Here is an 18,651-nt window from a genome sequence, read left to right on the forward strand (position 1 = left end):
ACGAATTGTGACCCTAATGTACTTGAGTATCGCCATGTACAGTATATCTAACAAATCCAATTACACCAATAAAGTTAATCAAAACATAAAAAAACTTGTGAAATGACGATAAATTTAGCGTTAAGAATTTCAAATTCGATAAATAAATAATGTGACCTTTAAATAAATTTAAATTTTAAATAGAAATGTATGTGCGAAGTTAGAGCAGATCTATTTATTACTGAAGTATTGTGACGGTTGAACTGTCCCAATGAGATATGATTTAAAACATCCTACACTTCAGTTAAAGGTAGTTATTGGTTGCTAACGGCTCCGATGTCTACCTTGATCGATAGTAAAATGACACAAAAATTAGATTAAATTGTCTCTAGTAGGAGATAAAGATTTTATCCGTCAGAAATGTATAAATCATATGCAGAAAGGATTATTTACAGTTTAGAACGGTAGAGCCACTGGAACCATTGTCAACCGTGAAAATCGTACAATTTTTACTTATCGTACTACCGGATAACAGGAAGAAAGAATGGCAAGCATCAGGAAACTAAAGGTAAATCATACCTACACTATATCATAACTTTCCTGTTGTTAGTTTATGTCAATCACATCGGAATAACACATAAATCATCGTACATTTGGCGTTTTTGTTCCAGTGATTAACTCACAATTTAGTCCGAGTTCATCCCTGGTCTGATTGAAGATGAGGTTACTGAAATATTTTCTTCTCACTGCGGTTTGTGTTTCTGTGTTTTTGTGTGTTTTTGTCATGGTAATGTTTATTTTCTTTGGCTTGTTGCCTTTGGTTGCCGCTTTGGCATATATCTTCTTTTTTTTTGCAGAAAGCAATACACACAACTCTAACGACAATACACATTTAGCTTTAAAACGCTCTGAAACTAAAGAAATGTTTTTTTATTAAGCAAGGAATTTCATAAGCTTGTCTATCTCGACAACTTCTCTTCTCTCCCTTACTCCCCCTTGCCATCAACCACTCTCGTTCTCCTCCATTTCATGTTTACTTCATTTGTAATATGTACATTATTTTTCCGATCTCCGTCAGTTTTCTCCTCCTTTTTTCTATCTAATATGAAAAAACACAAGTTTTATTAATTTGGTCATTTGAGCATCGAAGTAGAAGAAAAGCCGAAGATATCAAAGAGATATTCAAACGTATAAAACTGACAACGCCATGTCAAAAAACTAAAAACTACCAAAACACATTCAACAGTGGACAAAGCACAACCCAGAAAACTAAAGATGAAGCAACACGAACACCACCACAAACTGGAATTGATCTCATATGCTCCGGAAGGGTAAGTAAGCAGTTCCTGCTCCACGTGTATCACCCGTCGTGATACTCGTGTAGGTATTAACTCAGCGATGAGCATAATTCGTTAATGTCACATTTCGGGAAAGTGGATGGGATTATGTTGAGTACATTTGAAATGATAAATTTTATCTACCTTTATTAAACTAATTTCAAAGTTAACATTTGTTTGACAGTTTTAGATATTCTATTTAAGCCCATTTTGGTTTTGATGCTAACAAAAAGTTCATGTATTGGACATCCGGTATCTTTTTCTCTCTGCCAAATTTCAAATTAGTACTTTTGAACTCAATGAACTTCATTAGCATTTGATTGAAAAAATATTATTTAAAGGAAATTTTTCAAATTATAAAATTGTTTGCAATATATAAATATTTAGATTTGAGTGTATGATTTAGATTTACTCGTGATAAGTTCAGATCGAAATGAATCATTGTTGTAAGTATGTGAATAGAAATATCGGGAAATTGATTCTTCAGATTAACATATCCTATTACCTACTGTTATAGAAATATACAACTATTGATTAAAAATCTTTCACAGTAAGAGTTATAAAAGGGGAAATTTATTTGGTAGCATTTTATATCAAATAAGACCAACCGGAAAACAGTTGTAATAAAAATCGAAATAATCGAACAGAAAATTCTCTGTTTAAAATGAAATGAAAATTGGCCATTTATGTTATTTTGTTTTAGAAGTAATCGATTTCTACTTTGCTTCCAGGTAACATGCATAAATATATTTAAACGAAATATTTCTCAATTAAATCAAGTTTCATTTGTACTTGTAGTTTGCACGACAGCAACCAAAGAAACAAAGCAGGTAAGTTTACCTAGGAAAAAGTTTTTTAATTTAATTAAAACTACAATTTCATTATAAAGTAAATTGAATTGTATCGAATTTCACTCAACTTCATGTTTCCGGACTTTTTGTTTCTTCGGTCAATAAATGTAACAACGGTATTTGAAATGGAATAAATGGAAACAAAATTAATACCACAAATATGCTTATTTGGAGTAAGGTTTAAATTGATTAAAAAAAGATATGTAAATTTTATTTTGCAAAAGTAGTAAGTTAAAAGATAATACAATACAATACAATATTTTTATTTTCCAAAGTAAAGGGCCAATTAAGAGCATAACATTAATTACAACATGACATAAACATTACAGAGTGATTAAAGAAACATAAAATAATAAAATAAAATGCATGAGGAAAGAATCAGTGGTCAAGGGGAGATAATTTTGATATGTTTTAGAGTATTTAAGTTAATTAATTTTTTTAGATATGATGTTGGTGTACGACAAGGTAACTCCCAATCTTTAAATATGTCATAAAGGGATAAAATAGATAAACAAAGTATGTGGGGGAACCATCCATGAGACAAAAGCAGTTCATGCACAGCAACAACAAAAAAGAAGCAAGAAACCGCGCAGATAACATGTATAAAACTTAGCGGAATACCATAAATGTCAAGTGCTGTGACAAAAATATGATTGATTGATTGTTGGGGGTTTAAAGTCCAGTGGCAAAATAGACGAAGCAGTCGAGCAAATATTTGACAGTAGCTATACTTCAAATATACATAGTAATATACATACTGAGAATTTCGTGAAAATACAACAATAAATATGCCACCGTATTTACTTGTATATCATGTTTTTAGCTACTGTTGACTTCTTGTCAATAATATATGACTGACGTAAAGCCGCATAAAACATTTTTCATTTTATCATTTTAATTGGTATTTAATTAATATTTATTTTGGTAAACTTTACACACGACACTCTTTGCATGTAGTTCTAACATCGCTGAGAGACTTTTAAATGACTCGGCATACATTGTTTAAATGCGGGTAAAATTTCATAAAACATTTTATACAATGATATATAATAATTTACCAATGGTATACGTCAAATGAATTGATTAAATATATCAATATGGTTAGTATAACGAACAAAACAAATTGTTGTTCTTTGTGCATGTATAGAAAAGCAAGGAGGACTGCATATATATCTGTGATTCCCGTCGACCAGATTTTCTTTGAAAACAGAAATCGAATAATGTTTTCTTTTGGCACATACAGAAAATGATTTATTTTACTTTTCTTTAAATGGAAGTTGAGATTTAAAAAATAGTTTAGCCCAACATTTTATTGTACCTTTCCAAAGCTTGGAACTCGCGCTATTTTGAGAATGAGGTGTTTAAGGTGTATTATGTGTTCTCGTCGTTCTATTCACTATTCGTTCATCATATGAACATATATATATATTTCTATATATAAAGTTCATTTGTACGAGCTTAAATAACAGAGAGAAGAACGAGGCTGTTTCGTAGCAAGTACAAAATAACTTATATGTTTCTTCAATGAACGAATGTATTTAGCTTGTTAACTGCGATTTCAATATTCATGCGTATAGTCTGTCAAACCTGAAAGTGTTTTTCGTTTTCTGTTTTCTCGTTTGAATTGTTTGATATTTTGCATGTCGTGACTTTTATAGCCAACTATACAACATTTGTTTTCCTCATTGTTGAAGGACATACGCTGGCCTATTAATCCATACTACCCGTGACTTTATTTGACACTTTTTATTATTTAAATTTCCTTAAAATACCTAAAAATCTTATTTTCCTCTAGATCAATGGAGCGTAGTCTCAAGTTCGCGAACTTCACCAGCAGACGAGCGATGTTAGAGCGGGAAAAGGCTATGGACGGTGCTAGAAATCCTGGAGTTAGCAAATATGGAACTACCTTAGTCGATGTAAATTCTAAACAAGACAGAGAATTATCGAAACAGTTAAAATATATCAATTCACAAATTAAACGAATGGAAATAGAAATGAAGCAGAAAAAGAAATATTTCGTTAAAAAGTGTCAAGTTTTAAATTATGACCCTATTATATTAGTAGAAAGACCGCCATCACCGGAAGTCATTAAGAAAATTGTGAAATTAGCATACAGTGATGACGAAGACGACACCTATTTAGACCCAGAAAATTCACCGCATTATATGAAGCAACTTCGTTCTAAAGTGCGCACACCCTCGCTATTGACTACTATTGACGCTTTTACAGTGAAAACCAGCAATAAAAAGAATGTTTGGGAGGAAGCAACAGATGACAAAGAACCTATGAAGTTTGAAAGCACTGTACGACCCTGTGTAAGACTAACGAGACGTGAAAAGGCAGATTTACAGGTTGGATGGTCTTATCACAAGCCACGGTTGACACCCGAACACACAATTGACAATATAAATATGAAACCAAATTCTGCAAAGTCGAACACACCAGTAAATGGAACAAACTTATTAGAGTTTAAACCTGAAAATGAACACTTTACTATTGAAAAACTAGGTGGTAGTGATGACGAGGATTCGTTTACTCCATTCATAACCCAAATGGCTAAAGTTAGGAGTCTAAGTGGACATAAACAAAATGATTCGAGTAAACTCCCTAAATCGGGGGACTCGAAATCAGTTAGATTTACAAGATCAGCAACAAGTTCTTCTGGGAAAAGAAGGCGAACGAAATCTACCAGACATGCTGTTTTAGAAATTACTGCATAGAGACAACAAAGTTACTAGCATTAAATTAAAAATAAAATTATTTTTATAATAATTTTGCATGTTGTCAACTTAATTGGAACATGTATTTTTAAATGTTCTATGTGATAGATGGGCAATGTTTCCTTAGAATAAAATATCTAGTACCTTGATTTAAAGGGGGAAACCAAGACAGTTTGACAGGTAAAATATGAAGAGAATATGACTTGTCTTGTCCTGATAAAGAATAATTTAATCTATGGATACTTTTTAATCACTATTTTCCTTGGATACACTTATGAAGCATTAAATGCGTACTTGTACATCTAGAATATTTAATTTGTAAAATTTAAAAAAAACCACTAAACCCCGAGGAAAATTTATTAAGGAAAGTCCCTAATCAAATGGCAAAATCAAAAGCCCAAACACATCAAACGAATGGATAACAACCGTCATATTCCTGGCTTGGTATAGGCATTTTCTTATGCAGAAAATGGTAGATTAAACCTGGATTTAAAGCTAGGTAATCTCTCACTTGTATGACAGTTGCATCAAATTCTATTTTATTGACAACGATGTGTAAACAAAACAAACAGACATAATAGGAACAAATGTCAAAAATAGGGGTACTGCAGTCAACATTGTGTTATAAGAGACGTAGACCATTTGGTTCTGAGAAGGGACTCGGACAGTTTTTTATTCGGTCACTTAAATGTTGGGAATAAGGCTGCATATATATATATATGATCTATATAGTTATCTAAAATCTGCACCGACTAGACAGCAACCCGGCGACAACAATAAAAAAAAAACAGCATGAGGGCAACATCCGACAGTCATCTATCAATTTATCAAGCTCTTAATAGCTATAAAATTCGTGAAAAAATTTACAGAAACAAAAACCACGGTACCGGCTGTGTTAATATCGAATATGTTTTGTGTGTAATGGAATTTGAATCCTTACTGGGAAGCATTTCTTTAACTCGTGACTGCTTCATAAATTATACGTTGTATCGTATGTATGAAGCCCAATTTTTGAAATACAAGGCAATTTATTTTAACTTGTCAAATCATTGAATAAATGTTATGATATCAACCACTATATTACCATGATTGAAAAGTATATTTAATATGTTAACGAAGTCTTAAGCCTATTATTGCTTGTAATTCAAATTTGCTCTAAAATATTACCCACTTCAACTAAATTTAGTTCCGATTCGAACTAACCTTTCACATTTCATATTTATCTATTTGATACATTTTTTTTCTTCATCAAGGCTTCATGACTTTCATGTGTTATTTTAATATTTTCACTCAACAGTCATTTCCCAAACTACATATTATAGATTTTAAATGCATTAATCTTAACATTTCAAATAACAAAACCTTCCATCACCTTTTATTTCTATGTGTCTAATTTATGCATCACGACGTTCACCATTGCTACAATATTGTTCACGAGAACGGTAAAAGGTGTCACCAATGCATGCGTTTGATAGTTGTTCGTTCAGCACTTCTATAGCACAGAAAGAAATTCACTGGATAAATATATATAGAGGAGCGTTCAACGTTCAATAATCAATATGTAATACTTATAGGACAACATGGATTTTAGCCTACACGGTAAAGTCAGTGAACAGCAAGCCGTTAAAGAACGCGAAAAGGCAGTTAATGCCGCCAGATACCCTGCCTTCAGTAAATATGGCAACTCTTTGATGGCTATGAGCTTAAGGAAGAACCAAGCTCTAACAAGAAAGCTTGCCTATCTAGATTTACAAATGAAACAAACAGAAATCGAAACTAACTATAAAAAACGATTCTTCTTGAAGACATGCCAGGTATTGAACCATGACCCAATCATTGTGGTTGAGCGACCTCCGTCCCATGCAGTCTTGAATAAGCTCAACTCATATAATAACGGAGATGATGTTGGAAAAGGCTGTCTACCTAACTATATGACACAATTAGATTCTAAGATAAAGATACCTTCCATGTTCACAACAACAGAAGCGTTCATAGTAAGATCTAAAAAGAAAAGAAACATATGGGATGAAACAAAGAAACAGGTTGTGAAAGAGTCCAAAACATTCCAAAGCACGTTACGACCAACTGCTAGACTGTCACGAAAAGAGCAAATCAGCTTGCAAACGGGATTTTCATTTCACAAGCCACGTGTCACACCGGAAGAAAAAGTGTACAGTGCACAATCACATCGAAGATCAGCAAGTTATAGAACATCAGCAGTGCAAAAACTGAAGCCAATCGAATACTACGTTACTGGTCAGGAATATTTTAGTAATGCTGAAAAGAGGAGAAATATTGGTGCAGAATATCAAGTTGCAATATTCATAACACAGTTAAGTGATGGGGGTAAAGATGAATTCAAAAGAATGAATAAATTCAATGAACATAAAAATGTTCGTTTTACAGGACAGGATTGGAAAAAATAAAGAAAGAAATTGTATTTTCCTACAGTGAAGTTGGAGTAATACGCTGTCAATATAAAACATAATTCGTAATAAATGCAGCAGGTTTTTTATGTTAATTTCCAGCACCGAAACTAGACACCATGAATTATGGTATCTTTTCAATGAATATAAGATCACAAGCTAAATTCCGAAGTAGAGCTGTAACATTCCATTGTTTAGTCCAGGTCAAAGATTGCTCCGCAGTCATCTGTTAGAAAAACTAAATTTGGAAGTTGAGTGAACAAATAGTGCACTAAATATATATTACATTGGGGGGGGGGGGGGGTCAAAATAATATCGCACACCTTCAATAGGTTCAAACCAATTCAAAAATAAAAACTTTCTGAATAAATACATTCACAATGCGATGAAAAGGCTTGCATTGCACATATATAACACTCTGACATGTGCTTCCATTATTCAATCAACAAATTCAGACATTAAAAAAGACGGAATAATGGTTTGAATACATTGACTTTAAATTTATCTTTTAGTTCAGGTACTATTATATCTTTCACACAAAGTATAAAACAGAAGGTATCTACTGTAAAAATACAGAAAGTGCTACAAGCGAATCACTAAATAACGATATGATGTATACCAACTATCAAAATATAAGCGTCATGACGAACCTTTAACTTTACATAGTTGTAGCTATAGAGTACTATATGTGAATATAGAGAAAACGATGGTGTATGAAGACCATGTTCATAGGCGACAATCATAACGTTTTCTCAATTTACTTTTCATTATAAAAACAAACCCACAAAGACAATACAGTAACATATGATAAAAGTGTTTTTAATATAATTTGTTTAAGATATTGGAATAAGATGGTGGCATGACCATCTTCCCAGAGAGATTGTTTTTCGCATCCGTGACGACCTTCAGCTATGGTCATATGAGGTTGTTGAAACCTAAGTTTCTTAATAATATCCGAATTAAGAAAAGTTTGTTTACAATCATGTCAGTACCGAAACACTACTAAAGAGTGATCAATGAGTTGTTGATATCATATTGGATTAACAGTCCAACTAAATGGTATCCACTCAGTGCTAGTAAATGAAAATAGCGATCTGTTCGTGGGTCCGGTGAGCTCTTTTTATTAATGTTCTTCGGGAACGCTCAAAGTCAAACAATTGAAAGATAAAGTTTACACTATCTCAATACGCAAAGATCTATGTGAATAAAAGAGATACCAAAATAAATAGCAAAATTCATTTTAGAGCTCACCGGACCCACTCTGAATGATTGAGTTGGAATACTGCTATTTAATCTAATACTAATATGTTTGACACATATTCAATGAACAAAAGCGAGTTGAAATCTTTTTTAATAATAATATTAATATGTTTGACACACATTCAATTAAAAATAACAGAAGACTGTAAAATGATTCGAATAATTCGAATAAATATATATCTTTTAGTCCACCTATTACAGGTATAGAATAGAGCTTTATGCAACTAGGTTGTTTTGTTCGGACAACACAATAAATACATCAGATCAATGCACTATGAATTGAAATAATCAGTACAAAATAAAATGAACAATAGTATACCGCTGCCCAACTGCACCAAACCGATTAAGCGAAAACAAAAATAACTATTTTCATTTAATATCAAACAAAGAAAGATAACTCTATTCATTTAAGATGACAATACCCAAAATACAGTACTCGAAATAATTCAAATTAGAAAACTATAGATTTCCCTGTTTTTGACTTATAAAAATGTATATTAAGAATGTAGATAAACGCAACAGTTATATACCGATGTGCAATAGCCATGAGAATATTGTTCTCATCATAAATTATAAATCTTCAAATATTTTATATATTAGTTTTCACCAAATATTCTTCTAATATTTATTTGTCGGGTCGTTCCATCAAAATGAACTACAGCATTACAAAATAAGACAATAACAATCAAAACCAAGGAGTAAACAAAGACTCACAAAACCAAAGGACATTTACATTAACAGTTATAAACAATAATTAAGAAACAACACGAACTCCACTAAAAACCGGGAGTGAAATCAGGTGCTCCGGAAGGGTAAGCATTTCCTGCACCGTATACGGCACCCGTCGTGTTATTTCTCTGTACAGTTCGTTAATGATGGAAGGTTATTACGACTGAGGAAGAATATCAGATATGATTTCTGACACACTTTTGTCATAATGGCCAATCAGCTCATGATGGCGACCGTAAAATTTCTTGAGTGATGACCTTAATTTGAATGATTCATAGCCCTGTCTAAGCAACTTTTGAGAAAGCAGAATTTCTCATTCAACAAAATCAACGTACTTTGAGCTAGCTCTAGAGTAACGTATCAATTAAGACACATATACTCCATATGTTTGTGTCGCTGGAATGTTGCTACACAGAAATAGAAAGTTGACTATAGGAAAATTAAAATTTTCGCGTTTGTCATAAAGTTTTGTTTTCAACCTACCATCAGTAGTCATTTCTAGAAAAGGGTCTAAATATGAAGCAGATTTATCTGTGTCAGTAGTATCTTTAATTTCAAGTTCACTTGGATATATTAAATGTAAGTGATCACTGAATCTATTATTATTAAGAGACAGTACATCATCAATATACCGAAAGGTGAAATTAAAAGACTGGGCTAATTTCTTTTCTCCTTTCTGTACACGCCCTTGGATAAATTCTGCTACATTTAATCAACCAAATAAAACATAAAATAAAAAGCTAAATAAACTTCTCATTGATACCATGATTGACATTTTATATTTACGCTAGACGCGCCTCTCGTCTACAAAGGCTTATCAGTGACGCTCCAATAAAAAATGGTAAAAAGGTCAAATAAAGTACGAAGTTAAAGAGCATTGGGGACCAAATGTTCCTAATAGTTTTGCCAAATACAGCTAATGCAATCTTTCCTGAGTTAGAAAAGGCTTAGTATTTTAAAAATTCAAATTTTGTTAACAGTTAATTTATAATTATAAAAATATCAGTTATAACTGAAGTCGACACAGAAGTGCTTACTACTGGCTAACATATATTTATACATTTTCAGCAAAATATTATAAAATCAAGTGAGAAAAAAAAAGTAGATAAATAAATGGGGTTTGCCACATCTCTGGAGTAGCAAATCTCAAATACTTTTTCATTTAACAGATAATACCTGTATGACTATTTCAATAGTTTATTTTACAATGTCATGTAAAATACTGTATGTTGTATCAATTATATATGTTATGTGTATATGCCCCCCTGGGGACCTAATTTGGAAAATAAAATTTATCTTATCTTATATTCCAGCCATGTTTAAACATAGTCCAAATCCTATAACTCATGGAAATGTTCCGTTGAAAGTGACTGTGTAAAATTACCAACAACACATAATGGTAACCAATCCTACATGATATAGGAGGTATCTGTAATCCCTTCTTAAATGAGTTGCGTTCAGTAATTATTACTGTAGTTTCAATCCCATTTCTACTGTTAAACTGTTAAGATCACAATGACAGTATTGTATGGCCAACAACATATAAAAACAAATTATAGGTGCAAAGTAGGAGAGCTTCCCGAAAAGTTGCAATCTTTAAAGTGGTAAGATCAAAATGATTGTATAATATGATCAAATACACATACTATCATAACAATGCCACCAAATAGTACAGCTTTCTGTAAAACCGACTCAACGAGGTTGCGTTCACAAGAGAAGGGCGATAGATACCAGCGGGACAGTCAAACTCATAGATCGAAAATAAACTGACAACGCCATGGCTAAAAAAGAAAACGACAAATAATAGAACAAAATACACATCATAGAAAAATAATTAGAAAAAAGACTAAGCAACACGAACCTCACCAAAAACGTGAGCTGATTTCAGGTACTCCGTAAGGGTAAACAGATCCTGCTCCATATGGGACACCCGTCGTGTTGCTTATGTTATTAAAAACCCGGTAAATAGTCTAGGGAAGGGGATTGTAGTTACGACATATGAAACATATCCGATATCATCTGTGGAACGGTTATTCCATAATGGTCTATCATCTCGTGATAAAATGCATTAAATTGAAGAAGGGATGGTTTCAACTTCCCCACAAAGTGTTTTATTACAAAACGAACAAACGGACATCAAACTTGTCAAATCAAACTGACAATATAAAGCAAAGAGAAGAGTATATGCCTAGCAAGTATGAAATATGTATGTCAAATGTTTTTTTTTTGTTCTGTTGTATGGTTGTTTTCCTCTTATTTTTGATGAGTTTCCATCGGATTTAGTTTGTAACCCGAAATCAGTTTTCTCTCAATCGATTTATGACTTTTCAACAGCGGTATACTAATGTTGCCTTCATTTGGCAGTATTGATGTGTATCGAACTGTCGGGCGGAGATCATTACCATATACCAGTGGCGCAACACGCGAATGATAAATAATTTTTTTAGAGAAGTAATAGAAAATACAATGTAGTGCAAATTTGCATATGCTGTAATTTTAAATCGCTCAAGACCCTTATATAACATGTCTTTTTAAATCTACATAAAATAGCTATAGTCTTCATTAAATGGGGATATGATTCAATTTATGCGTCATCGTATGCGAATTCAGTAAGCGTATTAGCATTACAACACACTTCTCTTTCTTCATACAAACAAGTTCGATGCAGGACTGATTATGTTCAAAGCAAACACAGCTTTTGAGCACAAAGATTTACCTTTTTAGGTACAAAGTTTATCTTGTAAGTAATCTGATGACATTTGTCCCTTAAAAAATGTTTGTAATTATCAAGTTTTGTCTTTCTGGCCGAAATTTAAGCCTGGTCAGAAAGAGTCGTTATGTCCGGTCTAAAATGGAATAACTTGATGGTCAACCGTTTTTGACTATAAAACAGGAAAATTTCCGATTTATTTTGACATGAAACGCAAAATTACCAAAGGAATCTCAGATGTGTTTTCCATTTTTCAGCACAATTTGAAATGTTTTTTAAAGCATTCGGAACGCGAACAGGACCTCATTTACCTTAATTTGGTATAAGGAATCAGCCGCCAACGATGATGCAATGTAGGTCAGTCTAGACCTCTCTTTACTTTCATATGACGCAAACTGGAATTAATTGTGGAATTGGCAAACCTGAATGTCTGTTCGTGCCATGGAATGAAACCTTCCTTACTATCAATTATCTCCTTGTTGAAGACTATATTGTCGGCACCTTTTTGTATCAAACACCACCTTTGGTGTTTTGTAACAATGCCTATATTTGGCGCGTAAATACCGTCATGATTCGGTATAACTCGTGCATGGCAATGCTTGTCAGGTATAGTCTTACCTCTACATAGGAAACACAAAAGCCATATGAGTATAAAGTTTCTATCAATGTTCGTGACCCATACTTCCATTTTCATGATATAACTGTACGGCCAATCCCAAATGTAATGGGGCCGAATGTTGATTTTGCTACAAAAACGATTGATTTCGTACTAGCCATACATTTACGAATATTTTGTTTTATCATTAGGGACAACATACAGTGCAAAAGCGCCTTTGTGTGATATTTCATTAATTATCTAACAAATGAATTTAAAAAGCGATAAGGGCATCTTTTCCATAGAAGCACCCACCGATGACAGAGCTCCTATGAGCGTTATCGGCAGAGTGAAGTAACTGTTCCTCTTTAAATATATTCTTGCTATCTTCAGACACACCTTGGTGTAACTCTGAAAGTCCTAACATAGACTTCAATTTCCCTGCAGCAGATATGGTAGCCCCTAACGTGAGCTTAGAACTAAACTCTATATTTGACATCCCTTGTCGCAGCTGTATCTGTATGGTAAGGTGTCATAACAACTAGTTAGTTTGTTCTCGAGGTTGGTAGTAAGGTAAGCATCAGAGACGTTCTTGGGTAAAAATATCGGTATATGTCGAGGATATGTTACACGAGAAAGGCCTTTTCCAGGAAGAACGTATCATTAACATTCGTTATTTATGAATTGAAAGCAAGTTCATATTCTAATTCTTCAGTAACTGTTTTACCTGATTGAACAGTTTTTGACCTCAAAAAGTACTTGGTAATGCATGCTAAAATGTAAACTGCATTTGAAAATAAATTTATACTCGCGATTATCTTTACGATGGATGAATAATTACTCACATTAGCATACCTCAAAAGACTGTCAACACGTTTTAATGGTTTTGCTTTTACAAAAAAACAAACATGTGTCAGGTTATGAGGATAAATGTGGATTGGATTGATTCCATATTTGGCTTTCTGTTGTTTCTAATTTAAAGACGCTACAGTTATGCCTTTTGATGTTAGTCTTATAAATAAAGGCAACAGTAGTATACCGCTGATAACATCACTGATGATTCACTACTCTTTTGTCCAAAGAAAGCAGACTATCAAGAGAAGTAAGTTGTAGCATCACCTTGTCACACATCAAATCTCTGGGAAACTTCAATATTACTTTTTTGTCTAGACCGCTTGCATGCGTTGAGGTTGAATAAAGGCAACAGTAGTATACCGCTGTTCAAACTCATAAATTCATGGACAAAAAACAAAATCGGGGTAACAAACTAAAACTGAGGGAAAACAGTGACATACACTATATTTTGTTCACACCATATCAAGCCTTCTCCTTTTAGGACTTGTAAGAGTAAACTTTACAGGACTTCCACAACTAGTCATTATCCGGAAAAACATCTTAATCGAAGGATTTGGTTAACTATTATAAAAGGTCAAAAGTTTATCAACAAAAATATAACTTATTTACAGTAAATACACGACAGAACTAGTATATATATAAACAAATCACACTATAAAAACTCAAAAGTAATTAACCTATCCACGAAAATGTGCATAATCACATCGAAACTATCAAACTCATTTTGAAAGAAAAAATAAATGATGGAGCTGATTGATGGATATGAATAAAGGCAACAGTAGTATACCGCCGTGAGAAATTCATAAATCGATTGAGAAAAAAACAAATATGGGTTACAAACTAAAACTAAGGGAAACACATCAAATATAAGAGGAGAAATACGACACAACAAAAACACAACAATAAAATGTAACACACACAGAAACGCACTATAACATAACACTGGCCATTTTTCCTGTCTTTGTACAGGACGTTTTAAGAAAAAATGGTGGATTGAACCTAGTTTTGTGGCTAGCCAAACCTCGCACTTTTATTGCAATGTTAAATATAACACTGAAATGACACCTTTACATGATATGAATGCGGTACAAATAAATGCAAGAACATTCAGGACAGAGAATTACGCAAATGAACAATACAATATAGTACAATACGACAACAAAACAACAGAAACACTGAAGTGAACAAAAAACAAACAACAATGCAGCACACACAGAAACAAGCCATACAATAACAATTACCATTTTCCTGACTTTGTACAGGACATTTTTAGAAAAAAAATAGTGGGATGGACCTGGTTTTGGGGTTTGCCAAACCTCCCGCTTTTATGGCAATGATAGGTATAACATTCAAATGACAACATTACATGACAGGACTACAATACAAATAAATGGGAGAACATATAGGACAGAGAAACACACGAATAATAGCTATCAAAAGGTACCAGGTTTATAATTTAATACACCAGATGCGCGTTATTTCCGAAATAAAAAAGGTATAAATGATGTTTTTAATTTTTGAGTTTTTGACAAAAAAGTTTGTAATTTGCCCAACAATATTTGCATGCAGTCATGGTCGCAATTATATATTTTGTTCTCTCAAATGTCAAATACAGTTTTTGAATCATATGTTTCCTCGTTTTCAAAGAAAATTGCGTTAAATTTTCATCTAGAAAACTGCCAACTTTAAGTTTGATTTTTACCCTGGGATGGTTTTATATTTATATCTCAATCATTCCGATGAGACTTGATGGTATGTTCATCGAAAATATTTACGAAAAGAGCCGGAAATTTAACAAAATCATTTTTTTTTTTGATTTTAAGTTGACTACCCAAAACCGTAAATTGAGTGATACCCCATTAAAGGGCAAAAATACAAAAATGGGACCAAAGAATTTTTGTGCTACTTCAACATTTCCTGACCGGTGTGAGAAAAATATTTCTCCTCACTAGTGAAAAATCTGTTCTCGGCTAATGATTGGTTGGATTTAATTGTGTGACGTTAAATTTTCTTGTTTTCTTCTGAATTTTCTTATTGTGACGTCACTGAAAAAAGGTGACCATGTCTAATGACGTCACATCAAAAGTACACAACTTTCCTCAAATCTTTGAAAAGGAAAGATAAAAATCATAAGAGAAACAGATTCCACCACTGTAACTCGTGTATTACGATATTTCTCCACTCTCAACAGTTAAATTTTAATTATTTAAAAAGCTCGACCAGCCATATTAAAATTTAACTGTCTCGAGTGGAGAAATATCGTAATACACTTGTTGCATTTATGGAATCTATATTTCTCTAATTTTTGTGCTATTTTCACATACCTGACCGGTGTGAGAAAAATATTTCTCCTCACTAGTGAAAAATCTGTTCTCGGCAAATGCTTGGTTGAAATTTAATTGTGACGTTAAATTTTATTGTTTTATTCTGAATTTTCTTATTGTGACGTCATGAAAAATGCGACCATGCATGATGACGTCACACCAAAAGTACACAACTTTCCTCAAATCTTTAAAAAGGAAGGATAAAAATCATTAGAGAAACAGATTCCACCACTGTAACTCGTGAATTACGATATTTCTCCACTCTCAACAGTTAAATTTTAATTATGCAAGCCTCGCGTTTTAAATATTAAAATTTAACTGTCCCAATTTGCTGCCGTGTGTTATTCCAGAACATCAAACTCGTTAACTAAGCTTCTTTTTCTAGGTCAGTTGCAGACACGTCTTATCCAACACTATTGATACTCATTCGCATGTCTACTCAACCAATGGAACAATGATAAATAATGGAAACATTTGCAAATTGTGACTTGGGCAGAGACTTAAATTGTCTCATTGGTACTCATACGGCATATTGTTATGACTAATAAGCCAATAAACTTATTCAGAAAATACAATGAGACATATATGAAGGCAACAACAGTACTAGTATACTGCTGTACAAAAGTACTAAACTATGAGGCAACATCCCACACTCGGCATTCACATATTGATGAATCCTCAAATAGAAATTACTTTAAGCCACAATCCTCGTTCGCCAAATTCTTTCAGGCCTCAATATCAAACCACCAGACAAATAAAGGCAACAGTAGTATACCGCTGTTCAAACTCATAAATTCATGGACAAAAAAACAAAATCGGGTTAACAAACTAGAACTGAGGGAAACGCACCAAACATAAGAGGTGAACAACGACACAACACTACAATGTAACACACACAGAAACGGACCAAGCATCAGACAAAATCCCACGAGAATAACAAATATAACATCAAAACCAAATACATGAATATGGGATAGACAAGTACCGTGACACGTCTTATCGCAATGTGAATTTACACTAAAAAAAATAAGAGAAAACAAACGACGCAACGTTAAAATGTAACACACACAGAAACGAACTATAATATAACAATGGCCATATTCCTGACTTGGTACAGGACATTTTTAAAGGAAAAAATGGTGGGTTGAACCTGGTTTTGTGGCATGCCAAACCTCGCACTTTAATGGCAATGTTAAATATAACATTGAATGACAACATAATATTACAGGACTACAATACAAATAAATAGGAAAACGTGTTAGACAAAGAAACACATGATTAATGGATAACAAAAAGCATCAGGTTTAAAATTCAATACGCCAAAAACGCGCCTCGTCCACACAAGACTCACCAGTGACGCCCAGATATAAAAGAAGTTGTACACCACTGAAGATCAAAAGTTGAAAAAGGTTGTGTCAAATACGGCTATGTTTTTAAGCTTGGGATAAGAACATCCTTATCATTTAGAACAATTAATGCTATTGCAAACAGTAAATTTTATTAAATGAATATAATAGATATACATAATGAAACTGAAGTATTAACTAATTACAGAAAACAAACATGAATACATAATGCAAAGACCAACACAATAGACACACCCGACTCAGTCCAGGCTTCAACGCAATAAATCATAATAATGACGTCACATACGATGGTGACGTTTGGCTAGCTACAAAATAAGGTTCATTCCACCATTTTATTTTTCTTAAAATGTCCTGTATCAAGTCAGGAATATGGCAGTTGTTATCTAATAGTTCGTTTATATATATATTGCATTGTCGTTTTTTGTTTGTTGCACTTCAGTGTTCAGTTGTTACGTTGCTTTCCTCTTAAAGTTGATGTGTTTCCCTCGGTTTTAGTTTGTAACCCGGCTTTGTTTTTTCTCATTGAATTTCGATTTATGACTTTTGAACAGCGGTATACTACTGTTACCTTTATTCATATTCTCCAAAATGATCGAACAAACAACAAAAAGATCAAAATAACTGCGAATGAACATCAACATGGAAGGGTTACGTCAAAAACAGTATTCCTGACCTTTATGGCATCGGAAAATGCCATCCTTTTTCTACATTTGTCTACATCTACGGTATGGGCTTTGCTCATTGTTGAAGGCCGTACGGTGACCTATAGTTGTTAACGTCTGTGTCATTTTGGTCTCTTGTGGACAGTTGTCTCATTGGCAAGCATACCACATCTTCTTTTTTGTATTGATAATTGTGTAAATGCAGGAATTATTACATTTTTTAATAAAAAATATCTTACTATGACAAATATGGTTATTGACAACTCACTTGGAAACAATAATATACATTCAATGACAATTCAATGCCGAAGTGGAAATCCTGAATAATCATAGGTTTGTTCTATACTCATTTGAACTTGATTTTATTTCACTGTATTGGATACATAAAAGGTGTTCTTAAAATAAAGTTATAATACTTGGTCTTCAGAGTGATTCACAAAACCTCTTTCTGAAATATTAACATTAATTGTATCAGTAACTAAGCCAGGTCTAAGAATTATCGTGAAACTACCTACTCTACTCAGTGTGATACAGTGAGATTGTTAGGGTGCATAATGTATAATATCTTTCCTCTTAAAAAATAGTATTTTAATATTTGACTTTCAAACCTTATCACAAGTACTCAACATTACAAACGAAAATACACGTGAGAAGAATTAATCCTGCTTCATAACAAAATGACCCACGAAGGTACACGTACATATTGTATGGAAGTTAACAATCTTTGAAACTGACATAATGATGCTTGAATTCTTGATTGATAGCATATTACCAACAAAAAAAGGGTATTACAATAGGAACCAACGGTGTTCCTATTCTTACTTCTTATTTCC

General features: G+C 33.0%; 1 protein-coding gene across 1 annotated transcript; it reads left to right on the top strand.

Annotated features, from left to right (window-relative positions):
• Positions 1 to 206: 206 nt before the first annotated feature.
• Positions 207 to 4,942, top strand: LOC139524779 (uncharacterized). The gene is made up of 3 exons (XM_071319850.1): positions 207 to 547; positions 2,115 to 2,146; positions 3,963 to 4,942. Exons 1-3 carry the CDS (start codon positions 524 to 526, stop codon positions 4,888 to 4,890), a joined length of 984 nt encoding a protein of 327 aa, XP_071175951.1. The 5' UTR covers positions 207 to 523; the 3' UTR covers positions 4,891 to 4,942.
• The last annotated feature ends 13,709 nt before the right edge of the window (positions 4,943 to 18,651 follow it).

The sequence above is a fragment of the Mytilus edulis genome, chromosome 5 (assembly GCF_963676685.1).
Source record: "Mytilus edulis chromosome 5, xbMytEdul2.2, whole genome shotgun sequence".
NCBI classification, from domain to species: domain Eukaryota; kingdom Metazoa; phylum Mollusca; class Bivalvia; order Mytilida; family Mytilidae; genus Mytilus; species Mytilus edulis.

Excerpts from the sequence above, each read along its gene's own strand:
- LOC139524779 (XM_071319850.1), top strand. The coding sequence starts at position 524 with ATGGCAAGCATCAGGAAACTAAAG. Across the intron at positions 548-2,114 it reads CAAGCATCAGGAAACTAAAG|TTTGCACGACAGCAACCAAA; the intron begins GTAAATCATACC and ends TTGTACTTGTAG. Across the intron at positions 2,147-3,962 it reads CAACCAAAGAAACAAAGCAG|ATCAATGGAGCGTAGTCTCA; the intron begins GTAAGTTTACCT and ends ATTTTCCTCTAG.